Source organism: Pyxicephalus adspersus, chromosome 10, assembly GCF_032062135.1.
Source record: "Pyxicephalus adspersus chromosome 10, UCB_Pads_2.0, whole genome shotgun sequence".
In the NCBI taxonomy this organism is placed as follows: domain Eukaryota; kingdom Metazoa; phylum Chordata; class Amphibia; order Anura; family Pyxicephalidae; genus Pyxicephalus; species Pyxicephalus adspersus.
Window position 1 is genome coordinate 51,860,741 of NC_092867.1, and position 21,382 is coordinate 51,882,122.

Genomic DNA, 21,382 nt, shown 5'->3' on the forward strand with positions numbered 1-21,382 from the left:
TTACCTTTCTGACCTGGTAAAAATACTCCCATAGCCGCTCTCTTCGTTCCTCCAATGACCTACTGCTGTCTTCCTCACTCATAACCTCATCATACGCATGGCTCCAAGACTTTTCTAGAGCTGTCTCAACTCTCTGGTCTTCCTTGTCCTATTCGGCTTGCTCCTACTTTCTGCTACTATAAAAGAGCACTCAAAACCCATTTTATCAATCTTGCCAATCCAGCAAATGTTTTCACCCAGCTTCATTGATGGAAGTGTATCCTCTTCAGGTATGGTGAGCTTTAAAAAATCAGGCCCTATCTGTTGGATAACAGGGTTCAAAAACATAGTGACCTGATGAAAAAAGAAATCCAAAGAAAGATGAATATAATAGTAATTTTTTCAAAAAATAAAAAAAGTAACAAGCCAATGAAGTCTTACATTTGCTCCCCTTGGAGCATAATTAATAAAAGGAGGAAGTTTTAAATTACAGATTTCACAGTGTTAGTGGGGGACAGGAAAACATCTTCAACATTACTGGTCAGCACCAGTATTCACCAGACACCTGTTACCCTAACTAACCTGCAGTCTTCACCTTTACCAAGCCTCCGCTCAGCCTCGGGAGACTGTTTGCGTCTCCCAGCACACAGTTGCTCCCAGGACCTAATGCGCAAAGAGATGGTGTCTGGGGATGGGCTGGCAGAGAACCAGGGGCCCACAGAATAAGCAGTCAAGATCTACTAGGCAAATCAGGAGTACAAAGCCAAAGTCATACGTGGGTGATCAGTCCACCAAACGAGGTACAGAGGGAGTAGGCACAAGAAGAGTTGGGGTCACAGGCAGCGTATAAAGGATAGGTCAGGAAATAGGCAATGATCAGCAATAGAAAATCACATAAGAAACTCTCCAGCACAGATTAGCCCAGCTAAACCCTACAAGAAACTCTCTAGCACAGATTAGCCCAGCTAAACCCTACAACAGGCACTGGAGATCAGGGAGGCTAAAAGGACTAGTCTTGGTGTTCGAATTTGGGTTGTCCTTATATTCCCCCTAAATATGGCTGTTCGAATTTAGATAGACCCGACCCAAAAAATATAGGAATTGATGGCGCAAATTTGTGTGTAAAAAAATGTGTTAAAAAAGAGGTATTAATGTTAAAGTAATTTATTGAATGTGTGTGATTTGTTTTACTAACTTTTTTTTTTTTACGGGTTATGCCACAATGACAGGATGATTCTGCTGTCAGTGTGGGATCCCCCGGGTACTAGAGGTTAAATGGGGACAAGTCTCCCGATTCATCACTTCTAGTGGTCTGTGATTGGCTGAAGAAAGGTAAACTGTGATGACAGTTCAAGTGTCATCAGGATTTTCCTTTCCCCAGCCAATCACAGAGCACTAGAAGTGAATGAATGGGGATACTTGTCCCCATTTAGCCTCTAGTGCCCTGGGGACCTTCTCAATGAATGCAGCCATAGTCGCATTCATTTATAACAGTGTGCGATCCGCAGGGGGCAAGTCTCCCTATTCAAAACCTCTAATGCTCTCTAATTGGCTGAGGAAAGCTTTCCTCAGCCAATCAGGGAGCACTATCCCTATTCCTGGATATAGTTTCTCTATCTAGGAACACAGGACTTCTGTGTTCTTGGATAGAGAAACTTTATCCAAGAACACATACAACTAGTAAAGGGCTGCAAGAGCAATCAGGAGAGCGGAGCTGTCAGCTCTGCTCCCCTGATTGCTCTTGCAGTTCTTCACAGTCCCGATCACCCCATCAATATCCTCCTATTCGATCGAATAGCTGTCGAATCGAATAGTGAGATATTCGACCAACACTAATAAGGATCCAGCAGCAAATGCCAGCATAGGATTGATCAGGAACCATTCTGCTAATCAGCTGCACTAGAGCTCTAAATCCCCTTCAGTTGTGCAGTCTCAGTGCAGGAGATGCCGAAAGGGAAAACACAGCTAAGGGGAAACAAGGATGCCGCAAGCCGCAGAGTGCTAGATCTCTTCTGCTGCTGCAAGGGCGGCCTCCAGAGGTATTTGATTCAAGTGCGCTCTACTGCAGTGGGACACTGCCCAGGATTGTCGGCCAGAAGAACATTTCCAAACAAAATACAAGAACAAGACCAGTTCAATGTGATTACCTACCGCTAGATATGTAAAGTGGATGGCTGAAATATTTTTACTTCACTAATGCCCTAATCTTATTCACAGATCCAATCTCTATGTACTTAGTACTTAGTATGCCGATAGCTCTCCTGCAAGCTTTTCTTGGTTTAGTCATACTATACTTATTTGTCATTTAAAATGATCTGTTATGCTACATGTTTTGCAGTTTTGCCTTGTGTAATTTGTGTGTTTGTATGTGTTTCCCAAACTTTTATAAGATGGAGAAACCCTTGAAAAAAACCTTCAAATCTTCAGGGGTCCTGTTGTATTTACTATATCTTTAGCTCACAATATACTAGTGTGGTACTCAGTGGGAAGAATGTATCTTACATTCCTGACCAGTGGGAAGAATCTCACCCTTTCATATAGCCAAAAAGATCATTAGTGTCAGTTAAACTGACTCAAGAGTCACAAGTTACTCACTTCCCAAGGAACCCTTGCCAACCTCTGGAAGAACACTAGGTTTCCACAGAACCCTGGTTGAAAAACGCTGGCCTAGATCAATGTAATATATTCCTTATTATATAGTTATACATATTGTGTGCCGAATTTAGAGGTTACAAAGGTGACATCTCTAGGGTGTGCTATATTGATATATTTCCTATATTCCTGTACTCATAAGCCTTTAAAACTTGTTTTTAGAAAGCAGATTCACCACTTAATTATAATGGGTAATAATAAATTTGTGTGAATGTATAGTAAACATGCTCTAAGTAAAAAGTCAGAAACTCATTGAACTTTATTTATAAAATAGAGAATCTGACATTCCAAAGTAAAGGACCTATACAGGAGTTTTTTTTTGTTTTTTACATTGTAATGAACCCCCTTAATTTATAACTGAAATGCAGTCAGGCTGTGAAAAAACATCATACTTTTTCTAAACTACTCTGTCTCAACCTAAGGTACAAAAAAAAAAACTCCAGCATATTGAAATGTTGGACCACTGCAGTCTGACAAGCTCCTGGGCCTGATATTATCACAAGTGTTCCTTTCCTAAGCAGGACTATTAATTAGGCAGTGTTCATGATGGGGAAGTGGAGAGTTGAGCTTCTTTCCCGTGTAAGATTCCTATTTATGCAATAGTAGAAAAAATACTTTGTTAAGTGTATCCTGCCTGTAATAGAGTATTAAAGCTGTCGGGATACACGTACAGTAGATGTGGGTCCTACCACCAATGAGCACCAATGTCTATTTCTTATAGAAAATTATCTTTGGGTCTTGCAGTCAAACCAAAACATGTTTTATTTGTAGAGAGATGTGATTCGACTTTTGGAAAGTGTGTGGTGTCAGAGTAACAAACCCAAGACTGGCCAAAAGTTAAAATCTAGGCAACATCACTGCCAGAAAAACCTGTAGTTCCACCATGACATGTAAGAAAAGTTGAATATTGTATTTATACTTACACCATCTCCTATTAAAAACTTGGTCCCATTGCCATTTTTTGACAAAATGTTCTCAAAATAACTAAGCTGCTTAGACACTTCTTCGTAATATTTATCCTTGTTTGCCTCCTATAAGAAATATTTCAAACGGTAAATATAAATTCTATACCTATATTTATTACAGCTCTTTATTTGTATCATGGTAAATAAGCATTTCTTTCTAATCCAGACCTGCTTGCTATTTTTGCCAATTGCTTTGCTTATAAGGGAAAGGCAAAAACCACTGTGACGAAAGCCCTTCCAGTCCGCACCCCTGCGCATAGACTTTCCAGCACTCTCAGTAACAGTCCACGCACCAGTAGGCTGAGAAGGGCCATCACGGGGCAAGGTTATTCACTCTGTTACCCCTTGCCACACACACCATCACAGGTGGACTGCCCCCATGTGCTTAGACGCACTATTACCCTTGGCAACCACAGTTATGATTCTGCTTCTTTATTACTCTCTGTGCCACCCACTGCCACTCCAGACAGGGATGTCTCAGTTATCACAATGTTTATATTAGAGTCTTCAAATTAACAAGTTACACTATTTTTACATTCAGAGATTCAGCTTACACTTTTTATAGTATTTGATAAGTAAAAACATACAAAAACAGTGCCAAAACAATTACAGAAAAATAAGGACTAATCAAAAAGCAATAACAGAACTATAGCAACAGCATAAAATAAAAAGGAAAACTGAAATAATACTTAGGTAGAGTTGGTTTTCCTGGTCCAGGTTGCTGTGTAAAGTACAAGTTAATAGCCAGAGTCACAGGGCTCCCTGCAGCGCTCAATGTGTCAGTGCTGTTCTCCTTAGCAACAAGATGGTATCAGTGAGAGCTCCCTCTGCTAGACTTAAGCTAGGTACACACTTGCAATAATTATCGTTAGAAAACTAACGACCAATGATTATGCACGACTATGTACGAATATTTTGAATGATCGTATTGTGCACAATTCTGTACATGCTGTAACGATACGATCATTCAAATATAATCCACAAGTAGTGTACACACACACGATCGTTTGAACGATGCAGGAAGTGACATGTACAGGAGAAAGTGTACTGCAGAAACATCCACGATCACTGAACAACTGTACACACAATAGATAGTGAACGATCGTCACTTATTCAGATCCGCTGGGACGGTCGTTCGTTTCCAGCAACAATCCTCGTTCGTCGGCGTTGTTGGCCAGTCGTTGTGCCCTGTTTTTGTTAACAATTATCAGACGATCGGTTGTTAGTCGTTCATTTCCAACGATAATTATTGCAAGTGTGTATGCAGCTTAACATGGCTTTTTCTATGACAACAACAGAGGTGGCTGTTAGGACCATATGGCCATCCAAAGATAGGGTGTGGGCTGTGTCAACATAGATTATGATGCTTGTAGACACTCCCAAGAGGCCCTTGTTCTAGCCATTATTAATATAAAAGTAGAGGTTTTATGAAATACCAACCCCCAGATAATTAATCACTACAAAATAGGGAGTTCACAGAGACCAAACTAGGCATGTCTTGGACTTATGGTTCACCAGAACAGGCTAAGTATGGTTTCCAGGCTTTCCTGAGGCCTAGGAGACTAATTATTGGTCTCAAAATGCTCACCATAAGAATCCAACTACAAATCAGCCAACTACTACTTTATACAGAATAATATATTAGAAATATAAAGATTATTAATACATGGGCTTCAAAATACAGTTCAGAGTTCAATCAGAGACACTCTATCTTGCAGACACAAAGACCAGGCAGTCACAGCAGGTGTTGTGAACAGAAGGGTCTGGAAGGACACTGGTTGTCAGATAAAGAAATACCTGATAAGGGGAAATTTATGACCCTAGTCGGCTAGAGGGACAGTTTCCAGACAAAGATATTTTAAAAAGAAGACAATTTTATATTTAAATGGAAGATCAGGAATTATTGTTATCCACAATATCACAACCACTACTAGCGTTTTATTGTTTGTTGTGTCCTCAATGTAAATTTTCATTCATCCTGTCCTTGGCTTTTATGAGAACAAAACGTTACAGGAACTTCCTCAATAAACCCTCAGGCAGCAATAAATACATTCTGCACCATATTGAGTTATCACTGCTGAAAGCAGTGAATAGAACTTTGTGGTTAAGGAGAACTAGTCTTATTTCTTACTTCTTTTGTACTCTTTTGGCACACATTTGCATCCTGGGTTTTGTTACTCAACTATATCACGGAATTTAAAGGCCAAAGTGGTGATCATCGATCAGTTCTTTTGTACTCTGCTGGCTTATATGTTTTGTTCTACTTTGGATGATTTTTTTTTCTGTTCTGCCAGCAAGTCATTCTTGCTGTATTGAGGCACACATTTGCATCCTGGGTGTTTTTACTCAACTATATCACGGAATGTAAAGGCCAAAGTGGTGATCATCGATCAGTTGCAATACCATGCTCATCTAAACCATGCAGCCAATAATTTTTAATAAAGACATTTTACCATAACTGGCCTTCCAATCATCTTTACCCCAGATAGTGTAGCATACGTACATTCTCTATGAACAGAAATTTGTAATATTTCATTCTCAGATCCTCTACTCCGTCATTCACCATTTCAACAACCGATTTCTCCTGCTCGTTGCTGCCAGCAACTCCTGCCAGAAATAAATAATTTCATTTAAAATTTCCATTATATCATTATAAACTGTTCATTAAAACGTTTGCTTTTTGAAAGGATTTCTTTGTGGTAAAGACATATGCAGAACTCCTAAAAGTTAATCAGAAATCACTTTATATTAGCCTTACTACACTGAGCAACTAAAAAACATATTCTGATAAGTGACTGTAGACTTGTTCACATACTTTTTCTTCTGATGTTCATATATAAAACTGAACTCAGGACAAAAACTTTACTCAAATTTCAATTTGTGTGTATCAAATGTCTTTCAAAACCTTGATATAAAATTTTACTGTAAATTATAGAACTATCAGAAAATACCTAGAATGTATTATTCTCTTGATATTTTATCCATCATATACGTAAGTGATCTATACATATTTCAGTTATTCCCACTACAATAGGAGTATAATACTTACCATATAAATACTACTATATATATATAAATATGTAAAAGTATGTATGCATCTATATGGATATACATGCCCACTTTACCATCACTATGAACATCATTCACATAAATTAGACCTGCATTTATTATAATAATAACAAGACATCTACCATGGAAGAATTTTATTAGACATTATGTTGACAATAATGCAATGTTTATGTATCATTATATACTGTTATATATTTATATTTTCTATATATATTCTGAAACTTTAGTCAAATGTAAAATGTGCCAGTGTACATATGGGATAGAGTATTGATAATCAAATAAAATGTTTGCTACATATACAATTTTTTGTGATAATATCTGGTAGACTAAATATATGCTAATAAAAAAACCTATTTTATGACCCCTATAGACCGTAAAGTCTCCATGGAATACCCCTGAGGAAGCCAAACTAGGCAAAATGTGTCAGGTTAGGAGGCGTTACACGGCTATAGTACATCCTTACCTATCAGTGGCTATGGTGATGTTAACCAGCCACACCATATAGAGTATACCCTTGTATAGTTTATACTGGTCAAATATACTCTGATGATTTATTCAGTGAATGACCATTAATATTGTGTACTGTACTTGCATTTTTGCATGTTTCAAAAAAACTGGTATTGTATATTTAATTGTTCATTGTACTTAGGCCAATGTAAACTAAAATTGACAACTAAAACACCTTTTTGTTGTTCTTTGACAACCTATGGTTTTCTTCTTTCCTCTCTTTGAAAGGAAATATTTTATTTTTTTTCCAAAAAGAAGCAACTCATTCACTATGACTGTTAGAATTTGCCTTACCATATTTCCTCCCCAAATATCGCAGAATGCTGTTGCTTTGATAAAGCTCAAAATTTCCATCTTGAAGACGGGGCAGTTGCCCAAAGACCTGTAAATACACAACATCAAATTATGTCCCAGTAAAATATATTAGACATATACCAAAATAAATTTGACCATTCAAACTTTCTGGTCATGTTTGCCATTCCAAACCTTGCATGGAGTACCCCTCTGAAGAAATAAAAATATTGACATGGACATCATCTTCTTAACCACCTGAGCGTTACACTGAGGTCTAGATTTCTGTACCAAAAGTGATCCACTGTTTTTCATGAAAAAAATTACGGGGTTAACCATCCTAGCCATTTTTTTTTGCCCGACCTTCGTACGGGCATACCAGCTAGGTGGTTAAATGAACTCACATTATCACATAAATCTTTAATAAAACCACAATTTTTTATACACTGAAAATCTGGAAACTCTTTTCAAAATGTACAAATACAGATTCAGTCTCAATTTCTGTGATGCATTTCACAAATTCTGCTTCCTCAAGAATCACAGAACTGACATTAAAGTAAATTGATGAATCCCATCTGTTAGACAAAACATCAGAATATTAATATTCAATGTATTTTCTTATATCAATGGTACTCAACTTTTTTCATCCGGGGGCCGACTTTGGTAATCCTATAGTCCTATCGGGTGGTATTCGGTCCTTCCCATTCCCTTCCTTCCCTTTCCTCTCCCTATATGTCTGTATTGTCTGGGTTTTTTTGTTTTTTTGCTCTTTTGAAGAGCCTTTACCTGGTGAATGGATAGATGCTCTGTTGTAAGAGGGAATGTTTATTTTCGACTAGGGGTTGGGTTTGTCTACATATATTATTTTCTTTACTATACGGATTCCCCAGATGTTATAATGTTTGTTTTGTATCACCCCCTGACTTACAAGTCTCATTGGCTCCAATAGGCGGGTAAAGGTTGTAATATATACACTGTTTGTTTGTTTGTTTGTCTGTACTGTTAATTCTATGTGTCATGTTCACTGTTTTTTTAAAAACTCAATAAAAACTTATCGAAAGAAAAAGAAATGACAAATCAAGAATCTGTGCAATGGATACTTCCAGAGAAATGTAATTCATGTGACAGATAGCCAAGGGGGACATGTTCTTACTATTACATATCCAGGTCCCTACATCTCCCTGTTTCAAAAAAATTAGGGTTCACAGAAGGTAAGTGGCCAGATAAGTGTGACAGGGTAGCATGCTATGACAGGTAAAGTTTTTCTTATCTTGTGATGGTGCTGCAGCAATAAAAGGGAGTTATCCACAAGACTGCCCCACTTATCCTACAGTTTAATATACCTACAACTCCCCTTTCAGGAGAAGTTGGGATTCAAAGAACATAAGCAGACACTTTTTTTGTGACATGGCACCATGGTATGGTAGGAGTGATGACATTTTAGTGTGGGAGAGGTCCTACATTCTCCTCTAAAGTTAAAGAGATATTGGGGTTTATAGAAGGTAAGTGGCCTGCACTTGCAGATACATTTCCCTTTTCTTACACAGAGATTGGGGTTCAAATAAAGTAAAGGGATAGCTATGGGTAGGCATGATATGATGGGTATAACATTTTAATGGGGAAGAGTGGGGTACAAAAGGCATTCCCTACTGGCTTCTACATTTTACGTTGCCAACATCCCTCTGCTTCAGAGAATTTGGGGTTCAGAGAAGGTAAGTGTCAAGCTATGTGTAACATTCAGCTCACCAGCCGCTCAGTCCCTCACACCGCAGCGTCTGCAGATTTGACTGCAGGCGGCAGTGAGCTATACTGGGCGTCTCCCCTTAGGCAGGGTTCCATGGCATGAGGAAAGGATAACCACACCACAACCTCACCACCAACCTGAATGCAGCCTTGAAGTTTTGTGAATTTTAATGGTCACCACAGCACACAGACAATTGGCAGTGCCCATATCTGGCAACTTGTTATGTGTAGCGGGCTTAAATTGGTTTAGTAGCAGCTCTTAGGGTCCCCTGTGTACCCTGAAAACTTCACATTTCTATGACAATCAGTAAAGGTGATATGTGAATTTATACATGAGGATAATGACTTCTACATGGACACAAACACAACACTCATGCTGCTGCTGGGATTATCTCACAGTACAAGGTGGACAGGGAGCAGCTCCCTCTGCTGGCAGCACAATCTCATACAGAAACATAAGAGATGCGTGCGCCCCATTCCCCGCAGGACAACGAGCAGAGAGAGCAGAGAGAGCAGAGAGGGAATGAGGAGAGGGCCAGATCTGACAGCTCTGCGGGCCACATCCGGTCTTATGTTGAGCACCCCTGTCTTATATAGATGAATCTGAAATAAGTTGCTTGGGATACAAATAGGGTTCACCAATAACCTTGGATTTTTTTATTATTGGTATAATTGATGAGTTCAGTAAAGCATTTTTCCCAACATCCCTATTTATTGTACAGCAATGCGTAATATGTTGGCGCTATATAAATCCTGTTTATTAATATTATTAAATATAGTAATAATAATATTAGTAATAATAATACCATTGCCCCATTGTTGGACATGTGTCCTATCAATTTGTGTCACTATATAATAAATCCTTTTTTTAAATATTTATTTAAATCTTTAAAACTTTTACAATCCCCATTTACTCTGATGTCAGTCCTGTGGTTTCTGGAGAAGCAGAATCTGCGAAATGCATCGAAGAAATTGGGACTGAATCTGTATTTGTATAATGGCGCATTTGTGATAAAGATGAGAGGATGTGTTTCAGATTTTTAATGTATAAATAAAATTATGGTTTTATTTAAGTGTTATGTGATAATGTGAATAAATGAAAAAGGGGGCAATTAAAAGTTCATGTCAATATCCCAAAAAAGTTTATTGTTACAATCAATTTGGATGTGGCACCTTTAATTATATTTATTTCCAACATAAAAGCTCAGAATTTTTAAAATAACAAAAAAACACTAACTAAAAGTTAAAGTACCCATAGGATTAAAATATAAGTCTAAAAGAAGACAAAAGAGAGATCTGTGGCCAGGCACCCCTATTCACCTATCCAACACCCTTAGAGAACTCTTGAGAATCTTAGATACCCAATCCATCATTGCCTGAGATAAAGCCAAATGGCTTTATTATAAGTTTGCAAACAAATGTGGCAAACACTTGTAGCAGGTGCTACATCCCAGACCTCCTAAATACCATATATGATCTCAGAAAGCTCCTGTCAAGGATCTGCCACAAGTGTGGGGAAGTGGACCCTCTGTGCAATCTGCACGTTTAACAGAGGTATGAACTGAGGCGCAGAGTCTAAGGAACCACCAGGCGTTCACCAGAGAGTAATGGACTTTGCGGCGGGCGGCGCCCAGGTTACGGACCTCAGACACACCCCTGCAGACAGCAGCTGACAGCAGATAGATTCAAAGTCTAGAACCAAATCGGTGGACAAACTCGAAAACCAGAACAGGACCAGGCCAGGGCTGGTGGCGAACAATGAACGTCAGAACAACCAGAGTCAGAACCAGGATATCAGCACTTGGAAATAGATACAAGCTGGAGCCTCAAGTAAATGCACCTATTGCAAAGGCAAGGACTGTCAGTCTGAACACAGCTTATATAGTGAGGCTAACAGGCAGCTGGGCGGGGACTGGATAAACAGGTGCGGAAAAAAATGCTTTTGGACAATATTTCTTGTATCCCAAAGCCTGGAAAGGACTGTACTGTATGCTACTGACCTAAATTTTTACTCAATGTTGACATCAAACTTTATGCTAAGATCCTACCTAACAGACTGGCCCTTTTCCTCCCTTCTCTGATACACAGCGATCAAGTGGGTTTCATCAAGGGACAATACTACACAAACTATACATCTGATCTCTTATGCTAAAAAACTGAAAGATACCTAACTGCCTTATCTCCATAGATGCAGAGAAGGCCTTTAATAGGGTCCACTGGCAGTTTCTGGATCTGACCTTACGGCAGATCGGTGTGGGTATGGAGTTCAGGACCAAAATTATGTTTCTGTACTCTCTGACGGCAAGGGTACTTGTAATGATCCCCGATAAGATGTCTTGACTATTTGCAACGGCACCAAGCAAGGTTGCCCGTTGTCCCCCTCCTTTTTGCTCTGGTCATGGAACATCTAGCAAAAGCTAACCACAATAATCCCTCATTACATGGGATTCAAAACCCTAATATTCACCACAAGGCAGCCCTTTATGCAGATTATGTACTCATCTAGGTTACACAGCCTCTGATTTACTTCCCCTCATTGTTCCTCAAATTTACTAGATTTGGCCAACAACTAGGCTTGGAACGTAAACTTTTCCCATTCACTAGCTACACAGATCTCTCACAATTTCCCTTTTAATTGGTTCACCACACACATCACCTACCTCAGGGTCACCATTCCTTCTGATCCATCCAAACTGTATACACTTAATTATGTTCCACTGCTGAAGACCCTGACCAAGCATCTTGATCACTGGAAAAGCCTCACTATATTGTGGTTCAGCAGGATGAACTTTCTGAAAATAGACGCTGCCCAAACGCCTGTATGTGTTTCAGACCATACCTATAGCCCCTCCAAAAGTTTTCTTCCACACTGTGCTCACTCTCCATAAACTTTATTTGGGGCAGCTGCAGACTGAGGCTCAAACACATTTTATTCTGTAGACGCAAACAAATAGGAGGTATGGGTTTACCGCATTTTGAATTATACCATCTAGCTGTTAAACTTACTTAAAAAACCTAGAAGAATAGAACAGAGAGTTTTGGCCTCAGGTCTGACACTTCATAGATCCTACACTTGGCCCGCCAGAGGGTAGACTCACCGGATCACAGTCATGGTTACTCAGCAGGCAACTGGACATATTTTCTAAGGGCCTATATCTCTTCTCACACATACACAGGCAATTAACCTATTTCGATCAATTTTGCACTCTATCGGATGTACCATGCCATTTAGTATCTGTTATATACGAAACGTACATCGTTTTTTATGATAAAAGACTTCCCAAGCATACTGGCATAGAGAGTTGGGCAGGGAGTTTCCGGAGTTAGACTGGCTCACTGCATTTGAAATGGCTCATAAAACCTCTGTAATACTATCACTTGGTACAGGACCCAGTCTCTCTTCATCGCGTCTTCACTTCTGTCCTAAGCATGTGCTGGCATTGTGGAGAGGGAGAAGGTACTTACTGCCCAGCACTGTAACCTTTTTGGCGAGGTGTCTTTGATATATGTCTATGGGGATATGTTTTTTCATTTGGTTAATCAATCAGTAACTGCCACATCCCTTTATCAAATACAATACATAGATAAACACATATGCAACTTTTAAGGGAGTAATTAATCACATTAACTAATTTTTACCAATTTTATTAAAACATCAAATAAAACAGGGTTATTTAATTTCTGAACATTTTAAAAACAAAAACACAAAAACCTTTCTACCATTATTGTGTGTGACTCCAGATAAATAGGGTATGTCACATATATCCCATTTATTTATCTTAATTATTAAAAAGATATTCAAATGTAATATATAGGTTCTGTGGAGCTCCTGAATAAGTGGACTGGAATGCTGTGAAATGTGTCAAGAGCATTACATCTTGAAGAGTCTCCTATTTATCTGAAGTCACACACCGTAAATGGGGCTGGTTTATTTGTAAATGTATTACAATTAAAAGCACTGAATATAAAATACACCATTGTGCTGGGAGGAAATATCTTACCGCCTTTTTCTTCAGATCTCTTTTGCCAGAGGCCCAGTCCTGCATTTGCACCTCATCATCTTTCCAAGAAATTCCTTGATCAGCAAGTAGGAGTCGTGAAGCCTCTGCTCTCCCTGTAAGTACATAAATGTCTGAAATTAGAAACAACCATCAAGTAGGAATCCCCACATTTCTTTTTTTCTGTTTTTTTACCTTCAATTTATAGCTTTGACTTTTTATCCTAAGCATGTTTTTATCCCCCTACTTCTTCCACTGAAAGGTTTTAGTGTCCATTTTTGGTAAAATAATACTTTCTAATGCTAGTATTGAACTGTGAATTGTTTCATCCCTCAGTCCTGGCACCATTTTTTTTCTATCTATTGAACAAAATATTTTTGTAAGTGAGGTCTCCAACAAAGTGAGCTCTACAACCCAGAATTTGACCCAGCAAACTGTTTTGTTGGTCACCTGGCAACCTGGCAGATATTTTACTATCCAGCCCATTACATACATCCTAAAAATAAAAAAAAAAACAACAAAGCCAAAACAAAGGTCAGTTTGCATCCAGGGAGTGACATCCAACCAAAGTATCTCCAACAGTCAAGTAACTGTTTGGTGCACAAAGGGAGCTTCCATTTAGGCTGGATGTGTGTCTGCTGCCTGGTTGGTTTTAAATAACAATACCTGTTTTGTCTTTCTGTATGTACTCTGCACAGTATCACTCTTCTGTATACTAGGAATAAATGGGCTGAGTAATCAAACAAAGGGCTTGAAATCCAAAAAAGGAGAAATCATTCTGGTTGTTAGAAATAAGTTTTTTTTTAAACATTTTATTTTTATTAACAAGTTTTTAAACATTATAGCACTTCAAAAAATAAGGGGGAAGGAAAATCAAGGGAAAGGGATTCTTGGAAGTCCAAGCAACAGCATACATACACCCTTTGAGCGGGAGTCAGGGGAGTAACTATATTACGCTATTGAGTATCTACGATTCCAGAGTTTAGGTACTTTGACCTTCCCCAAGTTTGATTCCTAAATAAACGCCACATATGTTCTAAATCGATGGAGTTCAGAAAACAGGGAAGAGCATTTCTCTGGAGTATTTAAACCCTTGACATTTAATGAGGTGAACTTAAGAGTCGCCTCTCCGGGACCAGACTCTGGGGGACAACTAGATCTCTAAGTAGTAGGGCGGTTATCAAGCCAAATGAGATACAGAGAACTGGGGAGGGATGGGTTAGTTTAGGCAAGTTGGAAGGGAAATACAAAATATTCAACGAAATTCAATTCAAGCTGATACTCGGTGATATCTGCTAAGCTGAGGGAGAATTAACAAAATGAACTACGGTAGGGGGATAATTTGGGGTATACACTATAAGGTACAAAAACCCCTCACTTTATCAGCGAGGACACTAGTTTGGAGACTGTGAAGGCTCAGATTCATATGGGGGAGCTCCCGCCCCCGAGCCTAAGTGCAAATAATACAAAACAATAAATAACTCAAGAATACAGAAAAGTCAACAGCATCTGGCAAATAATTTGGTTTTAATGTAACCACACATAACCTTAGATAGTGGTGTTGCCACCATCATGGCAACCAGCAAGAACAGATATGGGAATAACCTACTGAAAAAATAAACAAGGCGCTCACCCACAATGTATATATGGCATTTATTAAGGGGCAGCTTGGTATGCTATTACATTATTTACTTGCCATACAAGCTATTTATTTTGTCTTCCTAGCAGTCATACACACATTACTTATTTCCACAACAAATTCTACTAACATCTACTTTCCAACTTCATCTTTCCCACCACATGCAAAATAAACATTTCTTCTCACCAACTATATACGACCATACATATATCTATAGCAATGGGCTAGTACAGGAGTAAAGACTGCTTCACTACAAAAACATAAGGGTAGAAAAAGCATTCCAAAATGTAGATAGATTGTACCCACCAGATGGATCATTTATTGGAAAAAAAGGTATCACAAAGCATCAAGATCATTGCTGCTTACATCATTACCATATATTATTTCTTTACAAATATGGCAGGCAAATGGAAGCCATTGATTTAGGTTTATTAATGATTTCTGGCATGGGTGTTGCCTAGGTGGACACCCCAAGGCTTCCACTTGATACCCTCAACTTCATATATTTCTGAGTCTCTCAATCATTCTAATGTGTTATATGTTTCTTTCCACTGTTCATCCTCATTGCTTCTGCTGGTTCCTGAAGGAATTGGAGAGATTTAAATAGTGCAAGGTGGCACTCAAACTGTATCACCCCCCGAAGGATGCTATACAACGCTTTCACAGCAGTACTGGTCATGGTAACTTAGTTATGTAATGAGTAAAGAGCATCAACTTACCTCTAACTGGAAAATAAGTTATAACTAGTTCAGACACTGCAAGACAAAATATAATAATTATGTAATTTAAACAGAAGGGTATATTAGTAATGCTGGCAAATATAATGAGATTTCTACAATCATATTTATCTAAATCAATGTTTTATTATAGAGGGACACAGAACCTATTTTTTATTTTTCCAATTTTTAAAATCCACCTAAAGGCTCCTGTATGACAATCTAAAAGAGGTACCAAATCTGGTTATTATGTTTTGTACATGCCTTATAAAGTAAGCAAAACACTTCCTTTACCTTGAGGGTAGCAACTGCCTTTAATTTAGGTGTCGTGCGGCATCGTTGCCACCCTTATAGGAAATGGCATTAGGCAGTGTTTACTGTCAGGCTGAGCATATATCTGTGGAACTGTGCAAAGGAACTAACAGTAAATGCAGATGAACTTTTAATAAGAAAGCCTGTTCTGAAAAATAAACTCTAATTGTGATTAAAAAATAGGCATTATGGATAGTATTCAACCTTGTTGTTTAGACTTCATTAAATAATTTTTTTTTTCCACTGACATTTGCTCATAATACTTGTTTATTCCATATTTATTTCCTATTGTGACAGCTGTGCACTTTAGATAGTGGGCAATTAGGTGTTTTAAAAGGAACTGAAAAATGACGTCTAGGGAGATAAGAATTAATTTTGATTCTGTTAGTTTGAATAACGTTTAACATTATTTAGGGCTATTATACTAGCTACTACTTTTATACTAGCTATTACTATACTAATTTGCAATCATATTTTGCCACAGTTTTTGGTCTAGTGTTGTTTTTTTTTTAATAATTTATTTTTTTAGTTTATATTGAATTATTGTTTAGTTGCTCTACAATCCCCAGCTGGTCATGTAAGCTTTGTGATGACAAAAGTTACACCTCCACATGGTTCCTATTGCAAGATACACCCCAAACAACATAATTACTGTTGTGAGGTTCTACTGAATAGCACTCCAAAAAGATTGATCCCTAATCTGCTGGTATAAATTCTTCAGCTCACTTGCCTAAATACATTTCAGCCATTACCTTGAAGGTACCTGTGCATTTGAGTACCCAATAGGTACCCAATAGAGCATCAAAAGCCATCAAACAAACACCCACAAAAAAGAAACAAAAGAATAGAGTCCTAATTACTGCCTTGTCTCATAATTAAAATAAATCAATAATCAATAAAATATATCAAAGTAAAACATCCCTATTTCCCCAATACTCCCCTAGACAGATTTACTTACTGTTGTTTGTCTTGGTGAAAAGATCGAAGTGCAGTAAACCTGACAGTCTACCACAGGCTTTTATTGAAAGCAGAATGCTGAGTCATTGTTTTTTATTACCTAAGGAATGGAGAGGAGGGTTATAATGCACTGGCCAAAGTCACTGATTTATGAGAAGTTGTAATGTAAGAAGGTGTAGAGGTTATTTCAAATTCTGGTTCGTTTAGAAAAGTAAAAACAATTCTAGGTACAAAGTTTCATTTGACAAATTAGAAAATCAAATATTTTTGTCCAGGGAAATAATGCTTGCTTACATTCTGATTGAAGAAAAAATGAGAATAATTTACCCATTCTATATACTTTCTTACTGTGCATACTTTATATACTCCTCTGTACGCCATGCTTCCTGTATAGTGCAAAATTATTTGTATATCATTTATGCTCTTGTTTATTTTGACCATTCAAAAAAGAGAATTAAAAGGATGACCAGCAGTTAGTAAGTGAACTGCTAATGGTATACAGGATTTTCCACTCTATTTACCTTTGTTCATATTTTTTTATTTTATTTTATTTTAATATCCCTAGCAGCCATTTCAGCAGGCTGCAATAAGGCTACCGCCTTTTCACTGCTCCTTATAATTTTGTAGCCCCCTCAAGGGGCAATGTTGTGTTGCACAGTGGGAGGGGAAGAAACAGGAGTGTTGCCTGGTAACCCAGGATGCAGGGCTGCTGGAGTGTTGTGTTTAAACTCTGCCTGCTATAGGAGGAAGACTCTGGCTGATTGTGCCCACCCTAGGCTCTACCACCACTGGACTTATGTTCTATCTTTTTCACTAAAGAGAAGGAGATGGAGTCAGGCATCAGATGCAGGAGAGGGGACTACAGAGCAGCCTGGGTGGTGTGGGGCCAGGATAACTTTAGAGCCTTTGGAGAAGGGCAAGCATCATAGACATGGTTGCTGCTGCCGGACCCCTCTCCTAAACTGCCCTTGTTTACTTGTATTATTACATCAGTGCCAAATGATGTCGGGCCTTTAACAATCTGCACTAATACTGTGCACAAAGACAGAGCTGAACTGGGAAAACACGATACCCATTAGCAATGTACCCCTCTGTAGTTTGATACCAAAAGTATCGACTATTAAAGTATCAAGAGAACAGATGGTGTCCATTGGATCAGTGGTGCTGTATAGACTCATTGCACTCTGGTCAAAGACACTGAGGCCAATTTATGTAGCCTGTTTGTATCCACACTCATATTACCACATATGCTGCCTAGACTTCATTTATCTAGTAGTGGTTGGTCACATTCAATTGGACTTACTGTATTCATCTAATGGTAAAGACAATTCACAGCTGACAGAACTAATGAAGCAGCTTGGCTAGCTGTGAAACATCTTCAACATTAAAAGAACCGATCCATTGAATGTGACTAACTACTACTAGAAATTCAATGACCTAGTTAAATGAGAACCTTCACAGCTAGACTAAAGTAGTGAGCGGGACATAGCATTAATGTCAATGGGGAACCCCCATCCCAAGCATCCAACAATCTAACACTTCCTCTCATGTTGTAATCCCATTCCTGTGACCCAATTCTTCATACCCTGAAACAACCCACTCCATATTTAGCAAGACTGAAATGAGTTTTTATTGTAGCATGGGGGATAGGTAGTGGAGTGTCTCTGGGACTGTGCAAAGTGAGTTTGGAGATAGTCTTTATGTTACACCAACACCAATTTTATTTAGGCTATTTACAATATTTACAGGGCAACAGCAAAACAAACAAACAAAAACTCTGCCACAGGATAGGGGACTAAACGCTATGTAAATTAGAGGAACCCTCTCTACAGGGGAGCAAACCTACTGTTTGTCCCCAAACAAAACAATACTGGCTAGCTTTACAGCAGCAAATACCTTACTGTTTGCACAGTGCACCATAGGTAGGTTCCCAAAGCAGGAATGAGTGGACTGACAAAGTCAGAGCACTTACACCAGGGCCAACACCAAATCCTGAAGTGGACCAGAAAAATGGCAACGCAGAGGAGAAAAATCTGGGACATATACTGTACACACCCTCTATCACTTACCCCAGACACTATCTCCCTGCTACATTCCTTCCCACGATGGTGGAGAAATGAGGGACAAAGCGTCTGTATTAGGATTCACTCCCGAAAAAATACGAACATGCTTCTTTCAGGAGGGGCAGGGCCAGTTGTATATCCCAGGTGTACATACCAAACAAAACCAAATGCAGAACAAATCACCACAAATATATTAAAACATTTCACACTATTTATTATGAAATAATAATATAAAAAACAACAGTTAATTTAAAAGCTCTCACATTACTTTAATGTTTTGTATGTATCTCAATTCTGGCTTGATGCATTTCACAGGCTTTAGCTGCTTCTTCAGGAGATTGAGATCTAAATACATACATGGTACACACACACATAATACATTAATATTATTTAACATAAATCTTTACAATAATATAATATTGAAATATAGCTCTCTGAAATGTGGCGGGAGCAATCTGTGAACCAAAAAGCATGACCTTATAATGGAAGGCACCTTTGTCAGTCAATGAGACCTGCTAGTATGCCTTTGTTGTAATGTGGTGAGGAAATGAGCACTGCCAAAGCATTCTATGAGCTCATCTTCATGAGGCATCAGAGAGTTGAGTTTCCTAAATTCATTACAAAATCTCCATGTACTATCAGGTTTTGAGACCTAAGGGCTAGAACAGTCACTGTTAGACTCCTCAATCACCCCTAAATCTTGCATCTTCTTTATCTCCTCAGACAACAATTCTCCTTCTAGCCTCAGGAATTTTGTAGGCTTTACCGTTACACCCTTACTCATGGCTCTGTTACATTATCATGTTCTATAACAGATGTCTGGCCAGGTAGTTCAGAAAAGATGTCTCGATTTCCATGTAGGACTCCTTGATTTCCTGTTTTTGAGGTTTGGAAAAGGCTTGGGGTATTTTCACTTCTGGTACCAAAGGTGCATCCTATTTTACCTGGGTAAGATTGGCAGCTAAGGAGACTCTGGCTTTCTAGGGCTTCAATGCTCACATAATATACCTGTTCTTGTCTTGTATTTTAGGTTCCCAATTTTCTCCATTTTCTCCTAAAGGGGGCCTGAAACTTACATTGGGGTCAACACCAGCACTCTATTGCCTGGGGAAGACTGTGACACCTTTCTTATAGCAAACATAAGAAAAGGGAGCAAGTGGTCTCAGTTATTCCCATTTTTGTCTACCACCTTTTTCAGCATAATATTTATTTTTTTATACCTTTCATCCCACCCATCTGTCTATGAGTGGTAAACCGAGGTTCTCAATTGTGACACCTTGATCAATTCACACAACTCCTTGGTTACTCAGGACAACAAAGTTCCCTGGTCTGTGAGAATCTCTTTAGGAATTCTGACTAGGATATCGAGTGGCAAAATTCATTATCGTCGTGATATACTGATGACCCCTGACCATTTTTAAGAGATGGCCTACTAAGCCCATTACAATCCTTTCAAAGGGTATTTCTATAATGTGGAGTGGTACCAGGGTACTCCTGAAATGAGGCATTGAAGCTGACACCTGACACACAAGGCAGGAACTACAATAATTCCTCATATTCTGATGGAAGCCAGGCCATAAAAATCTGTTTAACACTCTCTAACAACTATGCTACATTAATCACCTATTAGAACTTACTATTGTCCTTTCAATCTTAGATTGTAATTTCCTGCAATAGAATTTAAGACCATTCATCATGATTTTATTTTTATATTTATTTATTTTTATTTTCTTGCAAGGTAGGATTTAAGTTCATTCATTTATCCACCCTCATAAATAACAAATAGAAACCTTTGTTCCCATTTATCACACAAACACATGATGAATACAACAAAACCTCTTCATTTCCATAACCACTTCCTTCTGTCCCTATCAGACCCTACTCTACGCAGTCAGGACCTAGGTCTCCTATTTGACTTTTGTTTAAACTATTTTGGTATTTTCAACCTGCACCATATCTGGCTGACACTGTAAGTCACTTCTCTAAATATTATTTATAAAACACAGATGTGGCAATACCTAAGTTGACCAAAGTTGAGCGATAGTTCCATATTTCATGTATTATTAACTAGGATTATAACTTTTTTGTAAAACAATTAATCTACGTTTAAAGAATTAAGTACGTTTTTCAGTCATATGTAAGAATTTGATAACCCTATGGTATAACCTTTGAAAATGATTTGTATGTTTCCTATGATTCTTATTTTATTATTTTTATACAAGGGGGTGCTGTCGTTGGAGTTTTTGTTTCTCTAGGGAAAGGAAGGACACTTTTACCCCAGTGTAACATCTTAGTGTGAATGTTCTTTCCCTGGAGAAACAAAAACTTCATGACGGCCCGTAACTCCAATGACGTAAAAACTTGTTTGTGACTCTGCCATCATGGCTTTTCACTAAAAGAAAAAACAGTTTTAAGATTTGCAAAGACCTGATATTTGCACAGTTACATACTAAGATATTAGGCTGTCATACACCTCCACACTCATTTTTCT

At 38.3% G+C, this 21,382-nt stretch overlaps 1 protein-coding gene across 1 annotated transcript; it reads right to left on the bottom strand.

Annotated features, from left to right (window-relative positions):
• Window positions 1-3,554: 3,554 nt before the first annotated feature.
• LOC140340019 (glutathione S-transferase P 1-like) lies at window positions 3,555-16,947 on the bottom strand (the record flags this gene model as incomplete). Its single annotated transcript, XM_072424957.1, is given in 6 exon segments — window positions 3,555-3,662; window positions 6,100-6,203; window positions 7,467-7,554; window positions 13,208-13,320; window positions 15,563-15,598; window positions 16,830-16,947. Coding segments are annotated over 6 exon segments (450 nt in total), but the record flags the coding sequence as incomplete, so codon positions are not given.
• Window positions 16,948-21,382: the final 4,435 nt, after the last annotated feature.